The 25,042-nt window shown below is 40.6% G+C and overlaps 1 protein-coding gene across 7 annotated transcripts in view; it reads right to left on the bottom strand.

The window, feature by feature from the left end:
• Window positions 1-25,042, bottom strand: part of BEND5 (BEN domain containing 5) — a 924,018-nt gene that overhangs the window by 183,240 nt on the left and 715,736 nt on the right. For all 7 annotated transcript variants that reach the window (XM_068689841.1, XM_068689840.1, XM_068689843.1 and 4 more), the window contains one exon: window positions 12,015-12,129. In XM_068689841.1, the coding sequence (XP_068545942.1) occupies window positions 12,015-12,129 (115 nt within the window). The remainder of the gene's footprint in view (window positions 1-12,014; window positions 12,130-25,042) is intronic.

Raw genomic sequence — 25,042 nt, 5'->3', positions numbered from 1 at the left:
TCAGAGCACACGCACCACACAAGACAGCAGGTTTATGATCTGCGCAACCTGAAATAAGCTCTTCTCTTCCCTGGGGACCTGGGTTAACACCAAGTAGCTGCACGTTAAGTTGCGAATCCTTCTATTAATATACATCCTTTCCAGCCTGGAAGGGTGAGAAGAGGCAGAATACCTGTTCCACTCACACTGGCAGAGATGGCTACTGCATTTATGGTTCCAGCTGTGACCAGAAATGTCACTTCCATCCCTTTCCTGACCCCAACCCCTCCATGTCAGCAGAGCACTCTTCCTCCAGCTCCCAGGCACCAACCAGGCAAAGCCATCAGCTGTCAATCAGCTGTCACATCTGCCTCCTCTCCGGCTATCCTGACATCCCCCCTCTGCCTGGCGCCAGGGGCTGCAGGGAAGAGGTAATCTGCTATGAGATTAATTGCTCCCTCTGCCATGTCAGCACACTTATGTTGGCTGTTGTATTTAAAGGGGGTGGGGAGAGAAATGGATTTCATGGGCGGTTTTTCACCACATGTCACAGGACATAACAGTTGCATGGAAACAGCTCGTCTCCAGCCCCTGACACCATAAAACCCCAGTTCTCCAGAGCAGTACAGGCACGTTCAGCCACCCAGCTTGTTCCCAAGCAGTAAAAATAATCATTTGCACCTACTAGTAAACAATAGCCCTAAGAAACGGATCATACAGACAAGATTATTCTTGAACACACCAAAAATGACCCAGGAAATCAGCAGTCACCCCTGTCCTCCATCTCCAGGGCCTCTGGAATAACTGCACCACTACCACCTAGATCTGAGGCTCCAGCTTCAAAATTGCTTTAAGCCCATTACACCCAAGATGCCACTAAAAATGGATCTATCCCTGCTCATTTCTCCCTCCTGTCATCGTCCCATTTTCCTGCCTGCACAGGGAGCCAATTGAGAACTGCTTTGTCAGGCTGGTTTTCTGCAGGATCAGTCCTTTTCTGGCTCATAGCACTGCCACACAAGCACCAGTCCTGGCACAAAGGAGATGACAGGGATGCATGGCCAGGAGGGAAAAGAGAACTGAACTGCCCCTTTGGGTGCCAGCACACGCTTTCCTTAGCTTAAAATAGTTGTGAAACAGTGGTCTCCAATCTCTCTTTACTTCAGCAGAAAAGACTTGCGTACTAGCAGCTAAATTAAAAGTTTCTTTTACACATGCAACCTAAATTTCTAGATGAACACCAAGACTATTTTTCAAGGGCTTGTGAACTCCTAAGACTCAACACTTGGCCATGTTTCTTTGGAGAGTATCCACCTATGATAATTAACCAAGCAAAACTGTATCATCTGCAGACAGAACACTGGGTGCATCACCTGGGAAGGGCGAAAACAAGGTTCTTCTGTGTCACAAAGATTAGGGGGTGCAACAGCCAACATGCTGACCAAGACGTGTGAGTGAGAACTTCAGGCAGGCATCTGCCTTTACACACATCAGAAGTGATGCACATCATCAGATTATTTAATGCTGTTAATACAATATGTATGTTAATACAAATGTTATTAACACAATATTGTTTTAGATAATGGATGCTTATTATTTAGATTTGTCTCAGGATTGTTTTCCTTTTACATGACACTGCCCTTAGGACTAATATTATAAATTATACAGCAAGCTGCCATCATTTTAAGTGCTGCAATTTAAAAAGAAAAAAAAAAAAAAAAAGAACAGCTGTCATGGAGGAAAAGAAAACAACAAAAACAACCTATACAAACATTCCCTTAGGCTGCTTTTGTTTTCTTAATAACTTGGATGGGGTTTCCCTCTCCCTACCCACACAGCCTGATTTGGAACAGGAGTACAGGATGTCTACATTGATATGTAATAAACCCTTCCACCATAAACTGAAGGTAAGTATTGAGCCCTCTGCTTGCAGAACATCATGCAAATAGACCAGAAGCAAGAGGACTCTTAGGCAACAGGAGTGATCACTGGCTGCTGGTTATCTGTGAATGGCTGCAGCTTCAAAAAACACCAGGGTCTCTGTCCACAAAGCTTTTCTCTTAGCTGCCTTCCCTGACAGGTGGCAGGTAAATCTGTTCATCTAGGTAAGCAGTCATTGCTTAAATAAGGGGGAAGGAAGTTTAAGGGAGTCCCCCTTAAATAATGGAGAGGGGAGTTGAAATGTTAGCCATGATGAAAAAGATTCTAAAGGTACTACTTGGGGTGAAACAATCCAAAATGGGGATACAGACTAAGCACATGCTGGACATTCCTGTGCTCATGGATAGAAGAGAAAACACCTTTCTCATACTCCCTCTTTAATCTGTTCCCCTAAAAGGACAAGTAGGTGCTCTCATCAATGCAAAATTTGAGCTCATGGTCATTTCTACAGAAAAATATTTATTCCCTTGATTTATAGATTACATTTTTTCACTTAATTGTTGCAAAGAAAAACCCTGTTGGTGTGAACAGGCACTCAAATATACCCCAGTAAATCTAAAATACAAAGTAGCCTGGTTGTGTTTCTGGACCAACAGAAGCATCTAGGATCTCCTCAGGAGTCAGGAGAGCATAGTTGAGTTGCTCGATACTAGACAGAAGCCAGGACAGAAATCTCTTCCAAGGTGACTCACAAAGTGAGAGAGGGATGGAGGATTCTAGTTAAGGAAGAACTTCGTTCAACAACCCTGACAGCACAAGGACAGCTTGAATCCCCATGTACAGCCTGGGTGTTGGCAGGGCTTCAGACAGTCCTTACATCCCAGGACGGGAGCGTACAGCAGGGCTGGAGCTAAGCTCAACCTCATCAACACTCCAGGTTCTGGGATCCGCTCCAGATGAATCCACAACAACTCAGTGATGCTGCTGGCAGGACCCATACGATGCAGACAAAGGCAAGAGCATTCATGCCAAGCTTTGGCTGCTCTTGATTTCTGCAAGGAACAATACCTTTTATTTGGGTCAGTAATTTATGTTAAGGAGGGAAAACTAAAAGGGCGAGGTAAGGGGAAGATAGCCCACAGAAAAATCGCACATGCTCCTGAGTCACAGATGTCCCTGCAAAAGACACTGCTGAGCGCTTCCCTGGTCTGGACCTTCAGCAAAGCAGTGGTATCATTACTTTCATTTGGGAGAAGGGAGGAGACAAAGCTTTGGGAATTAGAAGCTGGACTGTCCCCACTGCCAGCAGTTATGCAAGCATTTTCCACACTACACAACATCTGCTGGGATAAGCACCCCACAGACACCTGTCCTGCCCATGCTGTTGCTGTGAGTCAGAATCCTGCTGTCAACTGCTGGAGGATCTCTGGTGCAACTGCAGCTAGGTGCAATGCCTGTTAGAAGCTAACACCATGCCACGTATAGGCAGCTGCCTGCAGACTGCCAATAATAATAATGATAATAATAATAATAATGATAATAAAAAGAAACAAACAAAAAGTTACAGGCACGTCTTGCACCTGTCTTTGAAAATAGCTCAGAAAACCATACCAGCAGATGGCACTTGCAAATACACCACATACTTCTTGGGTTGTGTCACAGCAAGGCTTTCTGAGTCTGGCAAATAACCTTTCTGAGCAGCCCTCCAGTCTTCTCCATCAGTTCTTAAATGCCATGGATTGTGGACTGGCAACTGCTGTTGAAGTGGTAGAGCTCAGCTTATTATAACATTAGGCAGAGACCAACTCTCCCTTCCCTCACTTGCAAAACTAACAATAAAAACACTGCTCTCATTGCACAGCTATATTTAAAGATAACATTTTTCTAAACAATATTGCTTGGTACCTACATAGTGCCTCAAAGCAAAGGAACACACCATGTTTTTTTACACAAACTAATAAATGTAGCTGTACAGCTAATCTTGGTTATGAGTTATAATCTTAGATATTATTTCTCAACTGCAGGTGGGGAAACCAAAGCAAAGACCTATAGTAAATAAGCTGAAGTTAACTGCAAGACATCTGAAAAATTAAAAAAAAAAAGAAAAAACAAAAAACACAACACACCCACAAAAAAGAACACAAAAATACTGGAGACTGCTCCTTTTTTTTTTTTTTTTTTTTTTTTTTAATATGAGCAAGAGCTCAAATCACCAGAGATACAAGCTAGATGAGAGGAAAAAAAGAAGAAAGCCCAATATATTTACCTAACTGAAAGTAAAGCAAAAACACAAATAAGATTATTCTGATTTAAGATCTGCTAGTCAGGAGGGTAGGAGAAGAAACACACACCTGAACTAAATTAATGTTAATTGCAAATACAAATAAATCCTAGATGATAAAAATATGCAAAGATTAAGTCAGTGAAGGTCAAGAATAGGGCCCTACATCAATACACACAAACGTTACTCAGGTACAAAACTTCGACTCACTAGGCTGGGACTCACAAGTTGGGTGCTTATTCTCTGCATAACAGCTCAAAGGTAATAATCACAAATGGTCCTATTTAAATAGAAAATAAATAGACCCGTCTCTTTAAGAACACCATGTCTCATTCTCAGTAGAATAATGGCAGATATAAAAAAGCTATGATTTCAATATTTCTTGTTATGACTTCTCTCCCCGCTCATCTAAAAATAAAAGGCTACTGTCTAGTCCCAGATCAATCTAACTAAAAGAGAAGGGTTCACTTACAACAACAAAATAGCAGCTCCAACACTAGTTACGTATTCATCACATGTGGAAATGGTCCCATAATACTGCCTTCAAGCCCTTGCAACAAGTTGTATTAAATTAGGTTGGGTTTAGATTTTTTTTTTCCTTGTACCAAAAGCAAAATAAATATAGCTTTATTTAATGCTACTAAAAGGTTCAGATTCAACTGGAACCCCAAGGCATGTGGCTTTGTTGTTAAAGCACATATACTGACTCTATTGATTGGTGCAGTCCTCTGTGCAAGAGAATTTGTCACATCAATAGCAACTGAAAAATACTCAGGAGCTGTAATATGGTTTAAATGAGCAGTTACCACATCAATATAAAGAGCATTTTCAATGGCAGTAGATAGGAATGCTTTTGCAAGCCTGGTATTTGTTTTAAGATAAAGGATGACAAATTTCTTTTTCATTTTTTTTATTTTTTTTAAACCGAAGGAAGCTTTTTTAACTAGTAGTGAGCAAAACAGGAACCACCTTAACTGTTCCATGATCACAGCACTATGAACAATAAAAGCACAATGGAAAGAAAACTTCCAAGCAGGAAAGGAACAGCAATGATGTAAACCAGATGGAAGTAAAGGCCAGATAAAACCTTTGCTACTCCTTTGCCTCCCCACTCTTTCCTATCGCTGCTGACCACTGCACACTTGTATCACAGCTGAGGATCCATGCTTGACTTTGCTTTTCAGGACCCCAGCCCAGCACACTGTACAAGATCTGCAAAAAAAATGTAAGTGTACACAGGAGAAAGACTGGCACAGAAAATTTCTGAGCAGTCCTCAATGCTGAGCAGGAGCTGGGGGACAAAAAGCCTTCTGCCATGCCTCATCCCCTCCCACATCCACGTGGAAGAAAGTAATATAAGGGAATGGGTGATATTAGATGTGATCTAGGTAGGGGCAGGAAGAGTCTCGGTGCCCTGAATCTAAATTAAGAAAGAAGACAAGCAAGGTGCAAGAGGAGCCACTAAGAAGTCCATGAAGCTCACAGCAGCCTGAAGGATGCAGCCTTTCCTGCAGCAGGGCAGGAGCTGAATGGCCACGGACCAGAGGAGACAAAGTGCTAGCACTTACTGTCTGAAGACAAACCAGACAAATATGAGGAAGACAAACCCACTGCACTTTAACTAGGAAGAAATCCCATCAGCTCAGGAAACGTCTGAAAGAAGAATCATGGAAAACTGAGAAAGTACCTGGGGGAAAGCACAATGAGCATCTTTAGCTCTTACCTTTCTCTTGGCATCATCCACTGCTGCATTGGTGGACACTAGGCTTGTGAGGTCTGGCAGCATGGCTGTTCTCACAGACCCTTCGAGGCGTACAGCCTCTGCTTTGGTCATAATGGAATTGAAAAAAACCACCATAGGAAATTAAAAGCAAGGAACAAATCTCCATTTCATGGGATTGAAAAATCCCTGTTTTTCAATACTAAGAAATAGAGCTCTATTTTCAGGGGATGGAACATACTCTAAAAATACACCAACTCAGGAAAAGCATAATTCTCTCTCAGTCGCATCCTTTCATCCCTTGGGTTAATGTACCACCAATATTTCTGTCACTGCAACAAAATCCCACTGAAGGAAGACGAGAAGCGGCATGTGCTGCAAGTTTGAAGGAGATGAGAAATTTCACACTATCCTGATATCTTCTGGGTAACTGCTTATTTTATGATGACTAATAGGCAATTACTATGGTAATACTGCAATACAACATGTGTGAGGTTTGGGAATGAGAAATTATAGGTAACTACTTTGGACTCATTTCTATGGTAACAAAAAGTAATTGTCATTAAATACCAGTTATATTGCGGCTGTACCTGGTAATTATAGATTTTTTTATGCCCAGTAACATAAATAAAACCAATAAATTTATTCAAAAGGTCCATGATTGTTTACTTATACGTTGTTATATAGAATACACAATGACAAACGCCTAATTAGGAAAAATAAACTCCATCGAGAGCTTCATCTTGTCATCTGAGATGGATACTCTGTTTTTCAATTCAAGGCAATGCATGCATTTCACATGCATGAAATGAAGCTAAGGAAAACCTTCCCACCAGAAAAAATAATCGAGAGATTTTATGCAAATGACAAGATGCACATGAGTAACCATGTCTCCCAATTAGACAAGTTGTAAGAACGGGATGGTGTTTGCAGCCACTGTGAACATACAGGCACGTATGTAGGGGTAAGCATATACCCCAAAAATGTTATAATCAAAAATCAAAATCAGCCATTGCAATGTCACAACATACAGTTCTAACTTAAAGCTAAACCATTTTGGATAAAGTTCACTTATACTTTTACTGTCAAATGACCCTTCTTCTATTACATGCAAACAGGGATGTTGAACTTGGACTGCTAGTTACACAAATAAAGTCCACAGAAACTTATTTAGGAACAATATCAACTGTTTCATTTGATCTGAAGGCAAATTTTCTCTTTATGTTTCAGACTCTTTAAAACTGACCTGAAGAAAAAAAGGCCAGTTCTTAAACAGATCGTGCCATTAGCAAACAACGACTGTCCATAAAAAATGCTGAAATTATTCATTTGAAGTGTTTCTCTAGCCTTTCCCTCTCCTTTTTTTTTTCTTCACTTCAAAAAAAAAAATTGCAAAAGTCAGCTCACTTCTACAAACAGTTTCAAGTCTTCATGAAACTATATTTTGGGGGGCAAAAAATATACCACTTGTCCAAAACATTTCATCTCCAAACTGCTCTCGGTGCCATATGGACTCTGCCACCATTTACAGTGAATTTGGCTTTCTAGTTTTGTTAGGGCTGGCCTCCTTTCCATCCAGCAAATTTCTTTGCTAACCCCCCACAAAAGCAAGAAAGTAAAGATTGTGTTGACTTCTAAAATGTCGTACTTCTCACTAAAAGAAGAAAGAATTAGAATTGGTGTGTGCCTTCTTTCTCCCATCCACACAAACTCTGGAAGACCCTACAATCAAGCTAGAAAGATATTCTAGTGATGACAGACCAGAACATTTCAGCTAATTAATGGCTTTAATTTACAGAAGGGTGACACTGTCACAGCTTACCAATCAAAAGCAACACAAATGCCAAGGGTGGGCCTTCATGGGTCATGCAACAAAGCCTTTAGAGAAGTCAGGATATTTCCAGTGCCTCGTCATGGCATTTCTGTGATACCTCGGTGGAGAGCTGCCCAGACTAAGAAACACATCCCTTTCGGTGCCAGTATGGGGTTTCATCTCCGGAAGGTGAGGCTGACAAATTGGAACTAATCTAAGACAGTGTGGTACAGTCATCTCGCCTGCAGGGACACATTTCAGCATTCAGCTGCAGAATGCCAGCTTAAGAACAAGCTCTCGATAAAGGAAAGTTCAGGCCAAGCCTGGGGATGCACGACTTTTAAATCAAGAACACGTTTTTTTTTCCTAGCCTAACCCCACCTCCCCGGGGACGGTAATAGATTCAGAAGATGATAATGCTATAGCACAAGCTGAGAGAAAAGTCAAGAAATCTCTCTTTGCAGCAGTAGTTTTCCTTTACTTCCTAAAACTGTTTCACAGTTTAATCCATCAGAGGAATGGAGAAATTCAAAAATATACTTATTTTTTGCCATGTTCTTTTGTGAAGCAAAAAAAATAAAATAAATCAAGTCATGCCACATCCCCATCAAAAAGAGTCTTTCAATTTGGATGAGAGCTGAGGACAAATTACCAGCCAGAACAGAGGGCCAATCTGGTAAAGAACCACAGTTTCAGCTAGGACAACCTACGGCTTACTCCTATGCAATTTAATTAACTAGCCCATGTAGCATAACTTTTTTTACCCATTGTCTGTAAAGCCAGTTACACTTAGAAGTACAGCAATACCAGGCTTTAAAGAACTTCAAGTAAGAGATCAAGCCTGTCTTCCTCTTTTGGGAGAGACCCTACATCCTTGGACATAATAAACAGCAGGTCCCGATCATTATTCTGTATGTTAGAAAGAGCTGGGTAGAGTGTGGCAAGAAAAGGACTGTGGAGCTTTTTTCACTGAAGAAAGAGTGTAGTTCAGTAGTTATATTCACAGAAGGGTATGGTGCTAGCAAACCAGCAAACAACAGCTAGTGCTGCAAGCAGGAACAATCCCAATTAGGCATTCAGCACTTTGGCTTGCAGGTGAATTTACACTCTGAGGGCTCTGCTTCTCTGCACCTAACATTTCAGACAACTCCAGCCAGCTCTGATCTATTGTAGCATAGTTTCCCCATGAATTTCCATTTCTTCGCTCTTTTTAGAGAAAAAAGATGGATGAAAGCAAAAATTAAATGTTCTGATTTCTAAACAGTCAGAAATTTCACTGCAAATGAAGTCTAGTAGAGATGATTTCACCAGCTCTCTTGGTTTGTGTACATAAGCAATAGATATAGAGAGATCCATATTAGTTCATTTTCTATTAGAAGATTTATGCTCTAAAATTACAACCAAATCACAACTTCTATTTTTTTCCCCCAAAAACTGTGTAGACTTCCCAAGCATTCTAAATTAGAGAGGAGGCTTAACCAGTCTTTTAGCCTCATAAGGCACGTTGCCTTTTTATTCCCAACTCTATGCATCTACAAACACACTTCTCAAACACTTGCATATACTTGAATACATCAGTAAAGTTTAGCACCTTGTTTCCATACATCCTGTTATACAGAAAATTGATATTCATTTCCATGACCCACCATTTTAGACCCACCTCAATGTATGTGCAACAAATAAACAACCTTCCTCACAGATGTTCCTGTGCCTTGAGCACTCGTGCTTTATAGCTGTGATATTAAACTCACTTGTTGCTGGTTATGAACATTTCACCACAAGAAAGTCTCTGTAGAATCACAACCCATTTGGCCTGTTCTCTTGAGAACGAGCAACAATTTATAGATAATAAACAATTATTGGTATTATTGTTGCAGTTTTAGCTTAAACTCCTAGACCTCAGTTCACAAGCACTCAAAACAAAGGAAAACAGGTTTCAGAGAAGAGCACAGGACCCACACAATCCACAAGAGTCCTGCATCTCCAAAAGGCACAATGAAGAAAATTCCACCAGCCAACTGTTACCATATTGTCCTGTGTAAATGAGTGATTAGTTTCTGTCCAGAGAACACAAGAACTAGCATATCCCATCCCTTCTACAAGAACTGCTGACACATTCAGGCTTTTAATGGTGCTCACTACGCCTGGGATTTCAGAGGACAGCCAAGTGCATCCAACAGTACACTTTGCCAATTGTACAAAGCTGTGTGCTGGTGGGGTAAAAGAAACTCTCTCACACTGGCGGGAGATCAATTTACAAACTCAAGCATGAGGTTTAATTACCCATTTCATTATCTTAGCTTGCATAGCTCTGAATGTGCACCTTCAATGAACCAAAGAAACAGTCAGTAGCTGCTGCTTTGAGAAAGAGGGAGATAACAGGAAGTAGAAGTTCAAATGACTAAAGCTGCTCTCGCTGCCTATGGCACCACAAACCTTGTTTGCAAAACAAGGAGGATTGTCCCCAGATGATACACCTGTGTTATACCATGCTGCACTGAGGAAATCTTAAAGTCCTATTTATGTGCTAATCTGAAAAAAGACCAAAAGAGATGAAACAGTCTTATCTAACCAATCACATAGAAGCCACGGAGCTAAAATTTCAAATACTAGCAATTGATCCTTAGAGACTTTTTTAAAAAATTCATCCAGCAAATTCAGGCAAGTAAATTGTGATGTGCTTGTGGATTTTGTATGAGCAGGAAATAAAGTGTTTGCTGTAAATTATTCACTCAGCACTAGTTAACTACAATGCCGGCACATTACTAGGCTTTTTAATATTCTTCTCAAGATAATAGGTAGCATTTTGCTTATTATCCTGTTTTTAAGTTATTAGTTACATTAGGCTTTTTGTAAACAAAGTGAAGAATTGCAAGAAAATCAAATGCTTTTCCAACTACCTCATTAAAAGTCCTTTTAGTTCAGAAGGGTTGAAATTTCTGCATCTCATAAAAGGCTGAAACAATAGCATATCATCAGCAATTCCAACTGAATTCACATGCCTTTTTATAATACTTGGGTTCCCAGATGGCTTTTCAGGTTATGAGCCATATACGTGTCTAAAGCTACATGCCTCCGAAAAGGTATAAATAACAATGCAGGAGAAAAACCTACAGGGCAGGAGAATTTATGGTATGAAAAGAAAGCTACTTAATTGCAAGTGGAGTTTCCTCAGTGCAAGGCACCTGCACCACAGTAATGTAGTGTGACATGGTACAGCCATTTAAGGGCTTTATTCCCGTAAACTGACATAGAATTTATGATAAATTTGAAATGCCACTACAGTGATATTGCTCTGCTTTTGGATTACTTGAGTTGAGGGAGTATCAGTGTAGCTGGAGGGAGACCCTGTATCCTTGGAAGTTTCACATATAAAACATGTACATAAACAATGTGAAATTACCCAGGTAATTCTCTACTACTTCAGTTTAGTAAGAAGCAAAACATAGGAGGGCTAAGAACCACATATCAAAACAAAGAACAGAACCAGCTACACCAAACTGCATCTTCTAACTTCTTCCTCAGTGGTCTCCCCTTCCACACAATAATCCAGTTTTATTCTGCTTAGCAATGCAATACCTAATTAGATCAAAGCTCAAAGTAGCCTGGCTTCAGCGTACTGTGTTTAGTCTTGCACTGTAAGCAAAACCACGTACAGTATATTACAGTTCTCTGAAGAAGCCCCTGAGAAATATGTGGTAGATGTAATTGCCCCCACAAACAAATCATCAGCTAATCAACTGCTTTTCATTATCACCTCCAGCAGCACATCTATTTTGTAAATAAACACATTAAGAGCAAACAATTTCAGGGAAAACAAAAGATTATCTGACTACATTCTCAACAGCGGAGGAGGTAAAGCAGTAATTCAAATACTAAAAGGAAGCAAAATTAGCATAGGGTGGATGATTATTCCATTCCATGTATCACTATCTATTACAGTACAATAATAGTTTGAAATCTGTGACTTTATAATAGATGATCTGGGTAGTTGAAGGAAACTGTGATTGACTGACACATTTACATAGAGGCTGATGAGCAGCATAATGAATGCATTCATAAAACACAGCTAAGGTCTAACTCTAAGCTGACTTTAGCTCCCATATCTACAGGTGGGTTGCAGAGCAAATGTCCTGCTGCCTTGGAGAGTTGCCCTCTACCTCCTGAAGCAAGTAAATTTGCCATTGAGTCCTCTTATTCGATGGGAACTTCAGAAAGCTTACAGTTGTGAAAACTTCCACTTTAAGAGAAATGAAATGAAACTAGTCATACAGTGACAAAACAGGACAGGGTATATAAGGCAGATATAAAAATATGCAAATTCATAGTCCACACCATACCTGTAATTTCCTAGGTATACTCCATCAGGATTGAGCATAGGTGCAATCTTGAATACCAGGTGATCTCTCAGTACTTTTGCAATAGGATGCTGGCTCACAAGGAAATCAATTATACCTGAGAAAAATAAAATGTGAATTTGAAGAGGGAGGTTTACAGTATCAACAGTTTCCAGGTATTTATATGAAAATTCACACAAACAATTAAAACAATCATTCCTCTTGATTCCTGGCAACACCCCTTCTTCCAGCAGAACCACTTGCAATAATTTGGACCTTTTCACCTTCTAAAATACTCAAGAAATAAAAACTTTAAGGATAAATAACTTTAGTCCCTCCTGATAACACAAGTACAGTATAGACAAAATATCAAACGCAGCCAAGCTTCCACTGAGGGACAAGTTACTGCTCATCAGTTGAGCCACAATAACAAAATATTCCTCCTTGTGAGTGGTGAAACGGTGATGTAAAATTTACTTCTAACACCTCACATAGCCAGCACATCTGTGGGCTCATACTCAGTTCACTAGTGGCAATTTGTTGAGCTGAGGCACCTCAAATTTTTTTGAGCATGCGTCTAGACCTACCCTTGATACGTAAACACAGGGATCGGGTCATCTGAATGTGTAAGAGTTATAAGATGTCCCGCTATTTCTGGGAGAGTTACATAAACTCGATACCAGGCACAGGGGAAACTGTGGGGTTGTTAGACTAGAATTGATAAGGTGAGGTTCTTCACTTGCTTTACACCCGTTAAAAACAGGAGTAACTCCACTTCAACAATGCAGCTCCCCGACCCTGGAACCAAGTCAAGTGATGGGGGAAATAGATCCTAAGTGCTCTTCTGCAGGGCACAGTTAGCACCAGACCCCACAGGAGCTCTTGCCTCCGGGCCCAGTGCTCAGGAGCAACTGAACAACCCTGAGCTCCCAGGCTGGAGCAGGAGGCAGGCTGTTGGATTCATTGCTTATTCTCCCACTGAGTTGGTACCGACAGAAATAGCTTCCAGGGAATGAATGTCTGGATAAATTGAGTTCCTGTGTAATCTCAGGACACCCACAGATAGGTCATGACAATTTGATATTTATTGTGAGGTCCATCCTGTGAAGCAGGAACCATTTACTGAATTTCCCCAGAATAAATCAATCACTATGCTCTAGTAACTGGATAAAATTAAGCAGAGGGAAATTAAGGCTGATCATCAGTAAAATTTCACTAATGGCAATCTCTATTAGACTGTGGAATTGTCTCTCCAGGGGAAGAGTGGAACCCCGTCATCAGAAACGTTTAGTGCTGGACAGGGCAAAGCCCTAGGGAGTAGACATAACAAGCAGTAATTCAGCACAGAAGAGATGGCATGGCTGACTAGCTGACTTCAGAAAGTTTACTATAGACTTGATTTTTTGATGCAATCAATACTTTTACAAACATACAAACTAAAACCCAGGTACACGCCAGGTTAAACACACTTGCTTGTATCTTGGCTGAAACACACAATAAAAATGGGACCAAAATCTCACATTCTGGACTGCTCCTTCATTTGGCCTATTTCCTAAGGCCCACTTTGTGTTTCAAATATTAACAAATCTGAAACGACGCTGTTGTTGGAATGAATTCTAATTTACTGAGGCATAAGGGGGAAAAAAGAGGTTTGTGAAATATCTAAGATGATTGAGGTATAACTGACTCTAAACATCAGCATTTTTTTCATCTATTAGTGATTAATCCTGAAGAGAAGAAAGTCCCTTTTCTGTAAGCAGGTCTTCCACTTGAAAAGAGATTAAACCTGAATTTCTGAGGCAAATTAGCATATACATAATTATATTGCTCAGGAAATGTTTCTGCAGTTACCTCCTCCCAACAAAGGAAACTGAACATCATTCTGCTTTTTGGCTGGTGTTGTGTCTTTTGTTCATTATACAACAGCAAGAACAAGAAGAAATGACAGGGACACAGCTGGACCCCAAATAACCAGGTTGCCTGTATGCAAACATGAAAGACTTAGCTATGTTGAACTGCTGCTCTGACTGTTCTCTGGCAGTGTCTAAAACGTAATCCACAGTAAGCACACCTGGAGGGCTCAAAACTACTTAAAGGAATACAACCCTGAGCTTAGGTCATGGCTTCTGGAGACACTACACTGGCTTTAGCTTTAAAGAGCTTGCAACTAGATTCAAAACCCTGAAGCAGTTCATGTCTTCTAAATGACACGGAAGAGTTCATTTCCCAGAGATCAGTATGTCCAGAACATGCTCCACCCAGGTCACACATGAGCTACCACAGAGGCCACAACAGCTGTATAAATGTTGCACTGGGGCTCTGTTAATTTGAAAAAGTATGATCTACTACTTCACCACAGACCTTGATGGGATATGACTGCCAGGAGATGTGGTGGTGCACGAAGTGGGTACTTGCAACAGCCTTAGGGACAGCATAATTGTTCTTCATTCAGGTGACAACAGGAGAGCCCATTGTCTTGGAGTTTTTCCTCTGGCTTTAACCAGTCTTGTCTGGATGTTACTCACTTTCCTTCTGTTACTGCTGCAGCCACACTCAGAGCTTGACAAAGGCATCATGGTAATTAGAAGCTGCAGTTTTCAGCCTTGCACAGGGAAATACTATTCCTTAACCAAGAACATGTTGTAACATGAAAGGCTCTGTATAAACATGTTCAAAAGTTCTCCAATTAAAAGAAACAAGCCAATATAGCTTGAGTGTTCGCTCTTCACAAAAGTGAAGAGGACTGACCTTGGACATTCAACAGTTGGGTGGCAAAAGAGACCCAGCATCTCCCAACATGCCCTCAGTCTGTTAGGAGGTACTGCATTCACAGTCCTCCATTTGAAGGAGATTTACTTTATTTTCTTATTTAGAAGACTATTGCTTAAACCTGAGCAAGTCTTACCCCATGATAGAAGAAGCAAGAGATAAAAAGAATTGACTCACAGAAATCTAACCTGGAAACAAAGGCAGTTCCAAAGAAAAAAAGAAGCATCAGGTAAAAATGTACATCTATGTATATGAACTTCACCATACAAATATTGTAAGCATCCAAATAATCAATACAATTAGCATAAACTTTTGTCTTTCAGAGGAACTTGATGGTCTCCGGATCGATAACATTTAAAGTAAAAAAGACAGATATCAGACTATTAAAAAATACCATCCCAGAGAACTTGGTCCTCCTGTTAATAAATCAATACAAACTAAATTTTACAGCTTCTATAATCAGCAAGAGACATATCAGTGTATCTCATTAGGCGGGGGTTAAGAATTTGGCAGCAACCAAAGCCCATTTAATATCATTTACTTCAAGGCAGACATGGCAATACAACAGATGCCCTAATTTATTTGTTGATCTTTGTATTAAAATAACAGTTTGCTGGTAAACAGGAAGGGTAATGATGCCAGTCACCCTTGTTAGTGGCTAATAATTGCTTAATTTGTCCACTAATTGACCTGTGCTACTGTTGAAGCACTGGATCGTGTTGCAGGGCATGAAGTAAACAAGGCCACTGTAATGTTACTTTAGAGAATGACTTCTGGAAATAGAACTACTTATTGCTATAAATTTTCTCTTCACAGATGAGCAGATTAATTGGTCTGCCAATTAGTCTGCTATTAAAGAAAAAAAAAGGCTGCCCACAGATTGGTTGGATCTTCGAACCACAGCTCAAGTTTGGGTCAAATGAAATAATCCAATCTGAATCAGTCACATCAGCTATGAAAAATAAGACAAGGATTCTTAAAAAACAAATCTCTACAGCTAGAGATCAAGGAAAATCGCCCAGTAGCTGAGTAATGGCTCTTCAAGCATCTTCAAAATAGAACAGATAACATGATGGAATAGGCCTACTCAAGCACATTACAGTGTGCAAAAGTTCTCCAATGAAAAGAAGAAACCAATATAGATTATTTTGGTATCTGAAAAGTAATTAAAATAATAATTATTAATATTTAAAAACAAACAAACATGTAATTGTAGATGCTGCCTGGAACCAGAACAGCTCTGAAATCAGCAGTCAGCCATGACATAAGAAGAGGCTCATCCATAGTCCACAAAAAATCAGCTGTAGTCTTTGCATTAACTTCAAGGAGCTTTTCATAGTTGTGAGGGGACAGAAAGAAAGAACTGAGAACAAAGAAAAGGGAAAACAATGCTGACAACTTCAAGCCTTTAGATATGCAGTCATAATGACTCCCAACATTTTAACAGTGGATTTTTTTTTTTTTTAAATCAGTCCTTGGCAAACACAGCTTCACTGAAACTGTGCTAAATCAGGACCAGACCTTCTCTACTTAGAGTTACTTCTCTGTCATTCTTTCTTGAGGCTAAACACATTTTCTAGAATTTTCCTTGCCTTCTGCAGCTCAGCACCTCTGCCTACTCCAACACCAGATCCCAGAAATGTCTCTGTCCTAAACCATCTTGTGGTGCTTCATTACCACTCTCTCCAACCATTTCCTGTCTTATAACGTGGCAAAGCAACCTTCTCTGCTTACCCAGAAAAAAAAATCAGCGGAAATCATGCATTTCCTCAATCAACTGCCTTAAACTCTGTTTAAACTTCCTGCTATCTCCAACATAACCTCTCCATATTTACTCCTTCCAAGGCAATCCCTGTATTACCTTGTTTCTCCCTCACCACATCCTTTCACTGTCTGACAATATGTTTAATAGTATAACTATATAATACATTTTCCCTGTTCTTATTACAGAAAATCTGATTACCACAGATACTAATGCAATATGGCAACTGCTAATGCAAACATATCCTGCCCTGTGTCTAGTATATGCCAAGAAAGAAGTGATTAATATCTTCAGACCCATTTCTTAACATTGAGTAGCTGCTCATGTCCTGCAGTCAGCTTACCATAGCCTGCAGGTTAAAGAACATTAACACAACAATTGTGCATGTTCACTGGAAAAGAGTTCTGGATGCTCATGCTTGTATAAAACTGTTTCTCTGTCCTTTAACAGGGCCTTTCAATAAATACAAAAGGCGTAGTTGCACATTTGTAGAAAATAAGAATGTGGGGTTTATCTTTTTGAGATTTTTTTTTTAATGCAATGATAAAAACATACCAGATGACAGGCTATTGTAGCTGCTTAGACCTGTCTTCACACAGCACAAGCAGTAAATAACAGCAAGGCACTGTTTTGTCATTACTTGGGTGTGAAGAAACTCTTTTGGCCAAGGGGCCCTTGTCTGTTCATCCTTCACCCTATTTCTTGTGGCCATACAGAGAAAAAATGACAGATGAAGGACAATTCTCCAACCCAGCATGGTGGGAAAGGTTTCATACTCACACTGAGCCCTACATCACAGGTCATAGCAATGCCATACCGATGTGACGGCTACAGAGTAGGTACCCGTGCTTCTGGTACAGCCTCCAGTGCTGACCAGTAGGCAGAAATGATACAATAATAATGTCTCACCTGAATCATTTCCAACATTAAATATAACAGCAAGAGGTAGAGAGGAGAAAAAAAGCACATGAGTGGTGATAAATGAGCAGAGCTGGCTCACAGCAGGGTTACTGACATGATCTAACATCACATTGTCACTGGCATTGTGCCTACAAAGGATCATCACACAGTGATCCACAAGAACAGGATCATTGTAAATACTGACTCCACTCCTTCTCATAATGCTGTTCCCCACCTTAATGCCTAAAAACAGACTGCCAATTTTTTTTTATTTATTTTTTCTTTTTTTTTACACACACTGTTTTTAGAAATATGTTTATTGGGACAGAAGGGGGACAAGGAGTTAGAAGAAGTAAAGAAAAAACAAAGGATCTTATCCTAACATCAATACAGAAGGAATTTATATATTTGGAAGGTGATGCTTTAATTGGTTTGTCTGTCTTTCCAGAAGTCCTTCTGGAATTCACGCCAAAAAAAAAAAAAAAAAAAAACCAACAACTTTTCATCAGAATTATTAAAATATGAGCGGTGCAGGAGCACTGCAGTACTAAAGCAGACATGCTGGTTACAGTGTTGGATGAAAGAAACCTCAGTGCCTGTAGGATATCAGTCAACAGTTTCCAGTTGCCAATCCTGATGCATATCTGCAAGCATATGCCCCAGAGTTACTGCAATCACAAGAGAGTGGGAAGATCCAGCGCAGCACATGTTTTTCATTAGCTCCCTCTCTGGCCCTCATCTGTACACACATAAGTGCAAGAGAAATGCTCTCACTGAGATGGATACAATACCATGCACAGACATCAGCAAGTATTCAACAGACCCCACCTCTCAGCTCAGTCCCTGCTCCATCTAGTTGGATGCTTGGATTTCATCTAACCTTCCCCCAGGATAGGCTCAGGGCAGAGCTGCACAGACCTGAGGGTGCCACATGGCAAAAACTAGTCAAGTTTTAGAAGATACAAGGAAGTTGCCAGTAGTTCGATGGATGTGAAGCTCTCAAAGGAGGCAATGACTCAATGACACAATTACCCATGACGGGGCAAACAGGAGCCAATTAAGACAGGCGATAGAGTTAGGAAGGTGAACTAGATGCATTCCTAGTTATGGTTCATCTAACTTATACAGGCCTGTTGATCTGGATTACCAGGCCTTTTAATCATGGTACAACTTGTCCCCAGCTAGATGAGTAAATATTTCAGTGTTAAATAACATCTGATTACTTGAGCACGGTTGGTTAAAAGCACTCTGAGAAGTCTTTAGGTCCCTGTGGTCATCTCAGAAGATTTTTTAAATCCTCATCCATCACTGCTATTTTAAAAACAAATAGCAACAGCTACCTGATGGAGTGTACACATGGTTCCATTTCAGTTATCTTCAAAGTTTAATCAGCCTGAGCCACAAAAGTTGCATACCTAACTTTAAGGATTCAACTATGATAAGCATATTGATTAGGAGAACATCAAGCCATATTATGGCATATTTGTTCTTTTATTTACCATTTCTCTCTCATCTATTCTCTGCTGTAACTCTGTCTCTTCAAAACACAGGATTAAAAGCAAAGGAAATCTCAAATAATGGGATAAAATGAATGTGCAGGAAATGAATGGGTGAATTAGATTACAGCAGATGAAACACTGAGGTCTCAAATGCAAAATGCAGGGAGTTTATTTAATTTGTTACTCTTTTAAAATGAAAATATGCTCACTGACTTGAATTAGTAATTTCCCTGTTTTAAGATATGTTAGGCCATTACAGCTAGGCCTGTTTCCAGAACAGTGAAATAAATGGAAAACAGCCAGTCTCCCAGGGAACGCGCTAGCTCACTGCATTTTGCCAGCCCAGTGAAACAGTGCTAATGTCAGCTCCAGAGAAAACTCTGCTTCTGCTGTAGGGGCTGCGTGCAAAGGAATTGATAACAGCTACCAACAAATGCTTAAAATGGCAGAGCAAGGCACTATGGATTTTAACTCAAGTTTTAATGTGCTCAGTAAGCACAGAGTAATTGATTTAAAGAATCATTAAAAAAAAAAAAAAAGAAAAAAAAAGAAAACACACACACAGTGTTTGTTTCTGACCTTTCCCCTCCCTCTGTCCTTCAGTTAGCATCACAACTAATCTATCTGGCACTTGGTGGGGCTGAAGCACAAGCCCCCACACAGGACGCAAGAGGTAGGAACAGCAGTCAAGAGCCTCCCAAACAGATTTTGCCAGCAAGATATAATGTTTGACCCGCATCAAAGCATGCCACCCCTCCAGTTTTGTCCAATATATTCTCTTGCACACAATGATCTGAGGGAAAAGAAGTCTTTATTGTAGGACCACAACAAAGTGACAGGCCTCTCTAGACAAATCAGCAAATCATAGTTTGTGAAGACAGTAAGCAGTAATTGCATTACTATCACACAGCTCTATAATTAAACAACGCTGGCCATTCTGGGACCCAAATATTTCAAGTGTTCCAGAATACCCAATGAAGTTATAAAAATCCTCACACTGTTGCATAGAAACAGAAGATGTTTCTGCTGTTAGAGTCCCGAATGACACAGAGATTACAAATTCAAAGATAATTTGAGAACAACTTGCAACAGTAAAACCAGCCAGGACCTCTAGATAAGATGGACCATACGATGCCACTAGACAGGCCTTCTTGCCCATTTTAATGAGTCCGCTGATTAAGAAAGTGTGGGACAGAGCGGTGTGGAAAACAGCTTGAATTTACTTACTTACACTGGTACTCCTTGTTTTCACACAAAAGGGATACACTTATACCATCTACTTTTCACATCTCACTCTTTCTGCTAGATGTTTACATTTAGACCATGCAAACATTGCCTCAAAACACTGAACAATTATAGCCATGTCCCAGAACGTGATGCTCTAGATGTATTTCCAGCAGGATGGCCAAGTAGAGGAACGGATACAAGTGGAACCAAGTCGAGGAATGGATACAAGTGGAACCAAATCAGCCACAAATCAACAGTAGAAAAGTAGAATCAATTCGCTGCAAAAAGGTTAGTGGCAAGCATTTGGGATTTCTTATGTATTTTTACAAACTGTGGCTCTTTCCTCATAAAAAGATTCACATCTGCTTTGGAGGATATGTAACTGCTGGTGCTGGGCTGGAGCACAATGTTCTGATTTAGTATTGAAAAGATATAGATATACATTGCCAGTAAAACATAATTGAAGTTGGCATTCCCAGTGGCTAGGATGTGGGATCACGAGCCAGAATGCCTGATCGAGGTCTCTAGCTTTGCTGATTTTTGGCAGGTTGCTACCAGAGTCTGCTATTTCACCACGTTCAACTTGAGATAGCAATGGCTGGATCTGCAGGGTAGCGATGCTAGTATCTTCGGGGCCAAAACCAGCAGATGGATTTTTCAAACAAACTCATGAAGCTCATTGGTGCTGACTATACTTGGAAACGTGGCAAGTGGCAACAATAAAAAGGTTTGCTATGTATTGTGCAAATTCTGAAACTTTTCTGTTCTCACCCAGATGCAAGTAGAGGAGATCTGTGCCACTGACAGTCCATTGCTTCCCCTAGCCTGCCCCAAATGTAAGCACTTTCTAAAACCTACCCCTGCAGAGGCTAAGATGGAAAACCTTCCAGTAACCTTCCAGACTGTGAGAACTGCTGGCCACTTCAGAAATGCAGGCTTCAGTATTCTCAGCATACTGCCATCTTTTCTTCTAAAGAAATCAAAGAACACTGAATGTGTTGCAGAAACCACAGGTAGTTTCTCATAAGATCACCCCAGACTGGTAAAATGTGGTATTTGAATTTTGCCTGTTGAAGTTGTCAACCACAAACGAGAAAATTAAGAATTTTGTGAGGGCAAATCCTATTCCGACTTTGAAAAATTTCCAGATTTTCTATAACCAGAGCCTTGTCCTTCTAGCATGTTGTAAGTTGTAAGACTCACTTTCATGTTTTGGCAGTTGTTTAACAGCTGGAGACCTGGAGGAACCCAGCAGTTTGAACCTCTCTCCCATTCATTGAAGCCAGCAATTTATGGCCTCAGGACCCATTTTGATACAATTGATTTTGGATTCCGGGTATTTTCAGACTTCAGAAAAAGACATGGAGCTATGAAAAAAAGTTTGCTTCTCAACAGCTTCAACCTTGGGGGTTCACGGCAGCAGTATGTTGCTTGAACACTTGATCAGAGAAGCAGCAGGACGTTCATGACACCAACCACCTCAACCCACTGCAGCTCTGGCCACATGGGACTCCTGTGCTCTCTCCAGCAGCAGCCGGTTACTCACTATGAGTGCAGGTGGTACATCAGGTTAATCTCCCCCATTATTTCATGGTGTCTGTCTCTCCTGTACAGCAATGGGATTCCCACTAACTTAAAAAAAAATATATATATACCCACATGGGGATAGAGTGAGGCCAAGACAGAATTTGTCTGATAAATGCAAGACTAAACAGAAAGGAGCAGACTGCCTCCTGACCTCTGCAGTGATGAATCCATACCTCAGCCACTTAATTACCCTGATGTAGCTTGCTTAACTACAAACTAATCTCCCCCAGGCCTTGCAGGCAGCCATACAATTCTCCAGTAAAACTGGCACAACAGCAAAACCTGTGGAATCGACTTGAAAGAACGTGTCAGGCTGTCAAAGAGAGGACATATCAGCAGGAGTGTGCAGCTGCTGCAGGATTGCCCGAAGGGTTCATAAATTCAGTGCACAGCGCAACCTGAGTGGGTGGCTTTGTTGGTTAGCTTTGTTTTCTTTAATTTTCCTAATATGCTGTAAGGAGCTTGGAGTTCTCTTTGCATCAAAATGAGCCTACCAACATGCCCTGGACGATGCCTCTCTTTTCCTCCTGGGAGAAAACAAAAGAGTTCCTGGGGAAACACTGCAGGAATCAGATGATCTTGCTTTATTAATGAATTACTTGGGATTTATCAGAATAATTCTAAAGATGTTGTTTCAGAAGATGTGTTTGGTCATCATTATTATTCAAAGTCTGTCTTTCCCATGAGTGCAAGTCCTCCAGACAGTACGAAAAACATTTGCTGGATTATGGCCCTCGATTTTTACAGAATTAACTAATGTTCAATACAGCTAATACAGAAATATTCAGGGAGATTCTGCCTTCCCTGATGTGTAAGACAAGAGGATCACAATCCTGAAAAATGGCTTGATGGCAAGGGGGGAAAATGCACACAGAATAGGAAGATCCAGAACGCATGAACCACGGTTAAGCAGGCATTTTTATTCTTTGCAGAATTAACTCAGGAATCCTTGCATTATTTCCTGCTATCCTTATCAACTTACAAAACATCAGTCTTTTGGCCATGGCCCTGAAGGGGAGATTCAGCCACACATCAACAGCTCACACAGCACTAGTGAAGAAAGAAAAAAAAAAAAAAAAAATCACTTCTCTCCATTTTTTTCCCTTTTAGTTTTAGAGTTAAGGGTCTAGGCTATTATGTTGTTGATGCTCTGTTGATGCTAAGGACCAGTCTGAGCTTCTGAAAGGCTGAAAAATGCCTATTCTCTTCCCCTCCATAACAACTGAAGACTTGGATGTCAGGAGCCTTTCTGGGGCCAACAAGGGGACTGCACCACAACTGCAAAGTTTCCCAAGTTGCCCACACCAGGAACAAGATTCCCAGTAGAGCATTATAAGCAATGAAAAAAAAAAAAAAAAAGAAAAAAAAAAAAAGAAAGAAACACCAGGGAGGACTAGGCAGACTTTATTCTGCCTGGGAAACCACTAAAGTTTGCTGGACAGCAAGGAATAGCCAAAGATGACAACACTTCTTTCAAGCCTTTTGCTGGATTGTCTCGCCAGGACTCTTTACACTCCCTATGCTCAGAGTTACCTCCTCAAAGCCTGGCAGCTCTGCCTTTCTCTGGGGACCAGGAACCTTTGGGCTTCCAGTGGGCTTGGTTTAACAAAGGTGGAAGTGGGAATGGAGGCATGGATGGCCTAGCCCATTTCTCCAGGACCTGTCATATAGCACATTTCTTCGTGTTCAGTAAGTGCAAACAAGCAGCCATGTTGTGCTCTTACTATTATGGCATTAACTATTGTAGCAATAGGAACTATCAGAAAACAAAGAACTACTGAAGATGGATAGATCAGTCCAAACAAAGAATGTGCTATAAACCAAGAAAGCAAAAGACAGATTTCTCTGGAGGGAGGCAGAATTCATTTACATATGAAAATCTAATACACGGTGAAAAAGAAAAAAGGCACTGCATAAATAATGCTAGGAAAAATGAAAAATATATTTTTAAACACATTCTAAAAATGGCTTCCAACATCTGCAAATTTGCTGTTCAGTCAAGTAGAGACCCAGAAGCAATAGGTAGGAAGCAGGCAGGCACACCAAGCTTTATCACAGACCAGAGGGCCACTGCTGAAGTAGTCTTGCAGTTATCCTTTCCAGATTCCTTCAGCTGTAGAGTGCTGCAAGACTATATTGGGGGGTATCTCTGTTAAGTTGCCTTGACCTTCAATAAATAGTCCACAGGTACTTGCCAGTAGTCACTGTCACAAGAGAGGTACTCAGCTAAATATTTACCCTGAGTTTGCACCTCAGAAAAACACCTGGAAGTACCACACAAGTAAAACCAACTGCCTGTGGGAGAAAATAGGTTTGCATCCATTTCTCCCTTGGTGGTGGAGGCTGAGCAATTCTGATCAGCATCAAAGAACAGTAAAAAATGAAATGAAGCACATACGACCATCTGCACAGCAAAGTCTAACTTCAGCCTCTACATACCGAAAGCTGGGACTGTGTGCGACACCTGAACTACTTCCTGGTGACTCATGAGCTTACCAGACTGGGGAAAAAGAAGTGATTTATTAAACAAAAACCTAATCCTCTGGGAAGACACAATCGCCAAGAAATTGCTGGCTGCATTTGAATTTTCTCCCCTTGAATTTGAGATGAAAGTTGTGTATCTGCAGGTTGCTTCCAGAGCTGCTGGAGGGGACGTGTTGGGTAGCTGCTTTACACCAGTCTCCAGCAGGGAAAAGCTTTTTTCTGTGATTTGCTTTTTTTTTTTTTTTTATTAAGACAAAAACAAAAAAGCAACAAGGTGACCACATGTCTACACAAGAAAAGCATTGCAGCAGTCTGCCCCACATCAACAAAGAGGGATCTGTTCTTTTATTTACAGTGCATGGTATCCAGGCAAGAATAAGTTCTACAGAAAAAAAAAAAAAAAAATCGGGCCACTGCCTGTCAAATACAAGCTCCTGGCTGCTATAGAGCAGAATACATTGTAAACCCACCATCTCCACACAACCCCCAAGAAAACCTTACTGTGAAAATGGAGCTGTGCTGCAAATACTGAAGGTGATGGTAATTAGCAATGAAGAAGGAATATCCAGACAGCAAACTGTCCTCACGTGAGTAGGGCTGCCACAAGCAACTGACATCTCTGCTTGTGAAGAGGTAAAATTCTCCAGGAGAGTATAAACTACACATTTCCATCTGAAGAGCACAAGGGAAGAAAATAGCAAGATACAACTTTCAGGGGTTCTCTAAGCATTAAGGAGTTTTGTTGTTGCTGTTTTAGGAAGAAAAAACCCACAGCATTTCCTAAAGAATTCTGTTTGGAGATG

Source organism: Anas acuta, chromosome 8, assembly GCF_963932015.1.
Source record: "Anas acuta chromosome 8, bAnaAcu1.1, whole genome shotgun sequence".
NCBI classification, from domain to species: domain Eukaryota; kingdom Metazoa; phylum Chordata; class Aves; order Anseriformes; family Anatidae; genus Anas; species Anas acuta.
This window is presented reverse-complemented; position numbering and strand designations above follow the sequence as displayed.